This window comes from Cyprinodon variegatus, unplaced genomic scaffold, assembly GCF_000732505.1.
Source record: "Cyprinodon variegatus isolate N-32 unplaced genomic scaffold, C_variegatus-1.0 Scaffold1853, whole genome shotgun sequence".
Classification (NCBI taxonomy): Eukaryota; Metazoa; Chordata; class Actinopteri; order Cyprinodontiformes; family Cyprinodontidae; genus Cyprinodon; species Cyprinodon variegatus.
In genome coordinates, this window is record NW_015152306.1 from 62,774 (window position 1) to 69,497 (window position 6,724).

Here is a 6,724-nt window from a genome sequence, read left to right on the forward strand (position 1 = left end):
ATCGATGCATCGATACAAAACGATTATTATTTACACCCCTATTTCCTCCCATCTGAGAGGGACAGTTAGTCTCAGATAGTAGAAAGATGGACAAAGTTCGATGTTCCAACAGATGTTCAAACACGTCAAATAGCTTCCAAAAAGCCCAACTATGTTTACTGTTACAATGTTTTTAAAGGGGAATCTTTAAAACCAAGCGTTTAAATAAGATCAATTAAGCTTTTTTTATCATAGGCCTAGAATTTGGCTAGAAGCTTTTTGATGGATAGAAGGAGCTGTTGGTTTTAAGTTAGGAATTTTAGGTTTTATAAATACATTTTCACCATGTCTGCACTAGTTGTAAAAGCCTTAATACAATACATTTTACATCAAATTCTTGATTTTCCAAAATGATTGAAGCCGTACCTTGTATTTTCTGGCCTCCCTTATAAAAAAAGAAGCTCATATAAATCATGAAATTTCCCCAAGATATGGTGGTTTAGAAGTTAGTTTTTAGCAGTAAAATCCAGACTGTTTTCATTATTTGGAATTATTTTTTACCTTTTCCTTTGACTCCAAATTTTCTGGCCCCTGTAGACGCAACACGCCCTACAAGACGCTGGAGCCAGTGAAGCCGCCGACGGTACCCAACGACTACATGACCAGTCCCGCTCGACTGAACAGCCAACACGGCCAGCAGAACAGCCCCGGACGCACAGCGTCGCTCAACCAGAGGCAACGCACGCACAGGTACATGACACAAGGACGGGTAGAGGGAGAAAAACCTGAGGAGGACTGAAAAGACTATTAGGTTCCCCTGTGAATGAGAATCGTTGCATCTTAGATCCTCAGAAGCATAAAATAAATACATGATAAATTAGACTTAAGCACTAAGCAGGAGTGGGAAGCAGTTTCTTTCAGCAAACACTTGGTGTAAACCGTTTTAGGGTTTGAATGTTCAACATAACTATTGCTGTTTTGTTTTCTGTGTATGATGTAGTTATCGAAGGTGCTGAGTTAGACTTTTTATATCTCTGAATAAAGCATTTTCCTTTGAAACTTTCCTGATTCAACTATATATATATATATATATATACTCCATAGTGTAGAAAAGAACAAGTACATGTTTTGACACAATCTGAGTTAACGTGAGCCCAAAAAACTTTCTCTATTTAATAAAAATAGAAATGTAGCCAGGGTTTCACTGCTGTGTGAAAAACATCTCCATGTCAGGAAGTTTTAATCTCTTCATTTGCCTCTGCAGCTTAGTTCCCTTCTCACCTCTTTTCCCTTTTTTCCTCCTCATCTGCTGCACTAAATCCTGTATTTGTCTGACAAGGCTTGGAGTGGCTTTTACCGCGGCCAGAATCGCTCCGATATTAATATCTGTAAAAGCCTCAGATGCGAAACGCTATTTGATATGAAAGAATAAAACTAATGCAGCGTGCACACCCTCGAACGCTGCAGCTCGCCCTGGAAAGACAGCTGCACTTTCATTAAAATTTGACTTATGAGTGAAAGAATTCATCTCATTAGCTAAAAAGCTGCTTATGCTGACTGCGATGCTAATAAATACCGCACTACTCATTTTCTTTAATCCATCCCTCTCGTTCTTCTCCTGACTTCACATTTTTTTCATGATGAACAGAACAAATGTGTAAAACTGCTGTCTGTTCAGCCTGAAGCTGCTGTAGCTTCCATTTAAAAGCCTGCTGCAGCTAATATAACCGTGCTAGGGCTATTTGATTATTCTGGCTTGAGGTCTGTTGGGCTTATTCCCCTCATCAGTCTCAGTCAGCCTCTGCTGAGTTCTGATTGAATATAAGCTCCTGGTGCACCTTAATATGAAGCGCTGGGGCCATTACAGTGTCACATAATGTTGTTTACAGAGATAAGGCGTGTTGTGGCTGCAGCAGAGACGCTGCTTGGCAGTGGCTCGGTTTCACTCCGTGTTTATCTGTAGATTCCTGCTCAGCTTACATCCTTAATGACTAAAATATTCGTATCTAGTAAATCAATTACAAGTCATAGATATCAGAATGTCCAGGCTTTAAAGAAAGAAAAACAGAAGGAAAGAGTTTTTTGTTTTGTATTTTTGCACAGAATTTCTTTTCGAGTGTTTATTTTTTCTCTTTTTTTTTTTTCCCACATCCGTAATCCGTAATCCGTAAATTTAACTACAGAAACGGATAAGATTTTGATTTAAAAAAATGAAAACAGATTTTGTTTTAGACATTAAGACAAATTTGATCTCTATCCCAACTAAATTGCAATTGAATTGGGAGTTAGCGCAATAAAAATATCAAAAAGACATAATTCCTGTATTCTATTTTATTTAAAAAGCGTGTAGCCAAAGCAGCAGCAGAACAGCTCAGGACGTCCCTGAAAATTGTATGTATCTTATAAAGAATTAAAGTTGAATGAATTAATTAATATAATGAAACTTCTCCAAGTAATGAGCAACCTAATCAGCTGTATTAATTTTCTAAATATCAAAGAAATACAATAAGAAGGGATACTTAAAGTTACTTCATAATTGTTTATGGATGACTTCATGCATCTATCTACCTTTTCTTTCATCTTTGCGCATCCATCAGGGTGTCCACCCATTTTTCCATTTCATAACCAATGCGTCTGTCAGTTTGATCCATTCATATTTCCCTTGTTTCCATCCATCCTTTCATATATCCACTTTGTCCATCTATCCATTGCTCCAGCCCGCTCTTGTGGTTTAAGTCTAATTTCTGTTGCATCAGGAAGAGCATCCGGTGTAAAAACTTAGCCAAATCTGTGTAAGGGCTATGATGACCCCTGAATAAAGGAGCATCCATCCGCTGATCAATATATTTGTCTTATCTCTATTAATATTTTTATTATGTCCATCTCTTCTTCCTTCCATCCATTTTTACATATATCCCTCTGTCAGTTATTTCCGTTATCCATCTGCTTTTCTGTTCATCTCATCTATTTAAAAAGCATTTTTCCTTTTTAATTGACATGGAGTATACAGGATTACTGGATAAAAAAAAAAGCGCAAGTTTAATGTTGACTTCAAATGGGGTGACATGCCGCTGTGGGGGCCTTTATCCCCCTCTGCCTCCTTCAGAGCGGTGACCCTGTTGTTTGTGCGTGATTGATGTCAGTCAAGTCGGGGGGGTGGGTAGCGTTGGTGGGAAAAGAGAATAAAGAGATGTAGGGGGGAGGTGGGCAGTGGTTCAGAGGGATGGAAAGAACCATGAGAGTCCAGGGAAACACGCGAGGAATCTCTTCGAAGACGATGAGGACGTGAGAGCAATGGGTCAAGCAGCGGTCAGAGGGGTGAGAGGCAGGGAGGCTCCGCTGAAGTGCAGGGATGAAAAGGGGATAGGAAGGTTTGGATGTTGGATAAGGGCAAAAAAAAAAAATACTACAAAAAACTGGGATCAAGGCCAGGCTGAAAGGGAGAGTGAGGGAGGGGGATTTAGTTTGCCAGACTGCTGATCTAAAAGCCCTGAGGTCAAAGGCAGGGTGTAACAGAGCTACGCCAGGGCTGACATACATCCTTCAATCAATGCCCTATATATCACTGAGGCCAGAGCTTACATCTAACCCTCCAATTAATCCCTTCCTAGGATTCTACTTTGAAGGCAGAAACTTTACCGTTAGCTCTTTAACTGCTTTACTGAATTGTTGTTTTAGAGTAATTAGATGTGCAAAAGAAAAAATACTTTTAGTCCAAATTCATTTATAGCCATTCTGCTTCATTATAAAGCGGTGAAAATTGACTTTATATTTTTGGTATTCTTTAGGTGGAGTGATGTTTCTGCGCTGCAAAAACATTTTTAAAGATGAAAAATAGAAGTAGTCTGAATTAAACAATATCTTTTATTCATCTTTTCCTTAGTGGAAGCAGTGGGGGCAGCAGCAGCAGGGAGAACAGCGGCAGCGGGATCGGCATTCCCATCGCCGTGCCTACGCCCTCCATCCCAAACTCTGGACCAGGTGAGCAAGGCAGCAGCTGTAGCACAGGTCAAATCGTCTCGTTCTCATTTCTGTAGTGTAGCCTAAAAAATAAACACCAGATTGTAAAATAAAACGGTTACAATCTGGTGTTTTTCTCTCCTGTAAGAGTGTTTTAGGTCTATACTAAAGACTTTAACCTATAAAGGTATGAATTGACCTATTTTAAATATAACTTTGTACAACACAAAGCTTGTGTTAAGCAGACGGGGATTATTAAGAACCGTGGTGTTCTGGGCACAGCTGGTTCCCTATTCTACTGTATAAATAGGCCAAGCTGTGAGAGGCCTTCTACTTTACATATTAAAGGACCACAGAACTGCCTGGTCAGGATCATCAAACACACATCAAACAGGTGCTTCTCCACAGGGTAAAATATCATTAAAAGGCTCATTTGTTTAATTCCATTCAATTATGAGCTCAAATTCTACACAACATACACTGATTGATATATTTGTGTTAATATTTATGATTAAAACCATTTTCTAGGTTTGGAAAATGAATAAAGGAAAGGTTTTACTGAATACTCTGTCCATTTAAGGCATTGCAGAGTTTATGGACTCAGTGCTTGGTCCCGGCAGGAATGATTGCATCAGTTAATGAGACCCAGATTGGGTTAATGTCAGCCGCCAGCTCATATGCGGTGTTGGATCTGGTGTCATTTTCCTCGTAGACAGTGCTACCTAGGTTCTCTTTGTGGTTTAGCTCTGGTCTGTTACCATGGTGATTAATTTTAACTTATTATTTATACTTTTGGCAATGTAGGCAGGGGGGTCCTGATGGGAACTAAAAAAAAACAAACAAACAAGCCAATGGAGGAAAGCATGAAATTCAAAATGTATCTTAGAGGCTTGCTGTTTTCAGGCTATTTTCTGGAACTAAGCATATTAACAGAAAGTTAAGTGGAAGGAAAAACTGTGGTAAAAAGTGGTACATTGTTTTCATTATTCCTCATGCAGCTCTGATCATGCATTTTTGGCTCTGAAACATTGAATCCAAAAGGAATCACAAAATGAACAGTTTCCCTTCCACTAATTCTCCACTGATAGGGTTAGAGCCTCCTTCCTTAGGAATGGTGTTTTGTGGCTAGGCCACCTTGTGGATGACTGGATGTGTAGTCCACAACATGGTCAAAACATCTATAACACGTAATAATTCTTATTCTTTTGTTCTGAGGATCTTCTGTATATTTTTTGTTCTTATATCTGTTGGGGCTAATCATCAGAACAAAGTTTTTGAAATGAATTAATGAAATGAAATGTCTTTTCATTGATATTCTAACTTATGAACATGCATCTATTGTTTGGAATTACACCATGAACCGATGCACGCCGGGTTTCTGTGGAGAAGGCAACATTTTTGTAGGTTTCTACCGCAGAATTGGCTCTACGCTGTAAGCCGGTTGCCATGGAAACGCTCCCTCTCCCCACAGCGAAGCGTTCTCCTCCTCTGCCTCTAGAGTGGTTCTGATGTTATGTAACAGAGGGGCAGAGGTTCCTCTCTCTCTCTCTCCGCTCCCGCGTCCATTAATGCTAATCCTTCTTTCAGTCTCGCCCATATCGGCTCCTCCGGGAGCCCCTCCACCCCCACCTCCTCCTCCTCCTCCTCCTCCACCACCTCCTGGTGTACCTCCACCTGCTCCTCCCTTGGTTGGGATGGCGCCACCGGCACCACCTCCACCCCCTCCTCCTCCTGCCATAGGTGAGACTCATCGACTCCAGGACTGCTTCCGTCGTTTGTCTGGTGGTGGAATCAAGGCTGGGCCTCTGCTGGAAGACATTTCTAAACACTGGGTGGTGCTGGTGTGGGGGATCTTCTGTCTGTACGCACTCCAAGCAAAGAGTTTAATCTGTGGTGTTTTCTAATGACATTATATAATCTGATGAAGTAAAAGAGATGTTTACTTCCATATTTAATTAGGTGCAGAGAACATCCCAACTGCTGGTAAACTTGGTGAAATCAGCCAATCATATTTATGCTTCTCTCTTTTAAAAGTCACATTTTCTTTTTACATGAAGCGATGTCTCCTGTGGTGGTGGTTGTTTTAATTAATCATTCCTTGCTGATTAATTATTCAATACATGCTTTCCAAAAGCCTCCATGTTCTTTGTACTGCTGTCAAAAATTCTGGGTTTTTCATTGGGATGTTATGTGGCAAAGTTATGTGACTTATTAAGACTTATTCTGACAGAAGGAAGAAGAGGCTTGGTTGTTCACAGGAAAAAAGAAGAATAAACCCCCAAAACATGCTGTTATGGTGGCAGAAATGTTGCCCAACACGATATGAAGTTTAAAACCTGCACTGCACATTGGTTTTTACACCCTTCCCCACAACAACACACGTTGGTGGCAGCATCATGCTATAGGATTTTTTTTTTTTTGTCAGATTCAATTAACGGCTTTGTAAAGATAGATCCTATAAAACTGGAGGGTTTAAACTATGTGGCAATTATAAAGTACTTAAAGTATCTAATGTAGCGAGGGTTTGTTTTGAATAAATTTCTTAAAGGACCAAATCTTTCTCTAAAATACTGCTCCAGCTTTTTTTGGAGTATGTCATCACTTTTACAAATCTACAGAGTAAAATGTCTGCCTGTTGTTTTTCTTAATTGGCAAAAAAAGAGCTGGTCTGTCTTTGTCCCACAGGATGATGCTACCACCACCATGCTAACCAAATGGGTGTGTTTAGAGTGATGTGCTTTGTTTTCTGACACTTCCCGACTGTCTGTCGGATTATCATAAGCCC

General features: G+C 40.0%; 1 protein-coding gene across 14 annotated transcripts in view; it reads left to right on the top strand.

Annotated features, from left to right (window-relative positions):
* Positions 1-6,724, top strand: part of LOC107104706 (abl interactor 1-like) — a 67,668-nt gene that overhangs the window by 53,805 nt on the left and 7,139 nt on the right. For 9 of the 14 annotated variants that reach the window (XM_015404766.1, XM_015404774.1, XM_015404767.1 and 6 more), the window contains 2 exons: positions 577-729; positions 3,863-3,960. In XM_015404766.1, the coding sequence (XP_015260252.1) occupies positions 577-729; positions 3,863-3,960 (251 nt within the window). Of the gene's footprint in view, positions 1-576; positions 730-3,862; positions 3,961-5,526; positions 5,680-6,724 lie in introns of all 14 variants that reach the window. The other 5 variants (XM_015404762.1, XM_015404763.1, XM_015404765.1 and 2 more) reach the window with 1 other exon arrangement.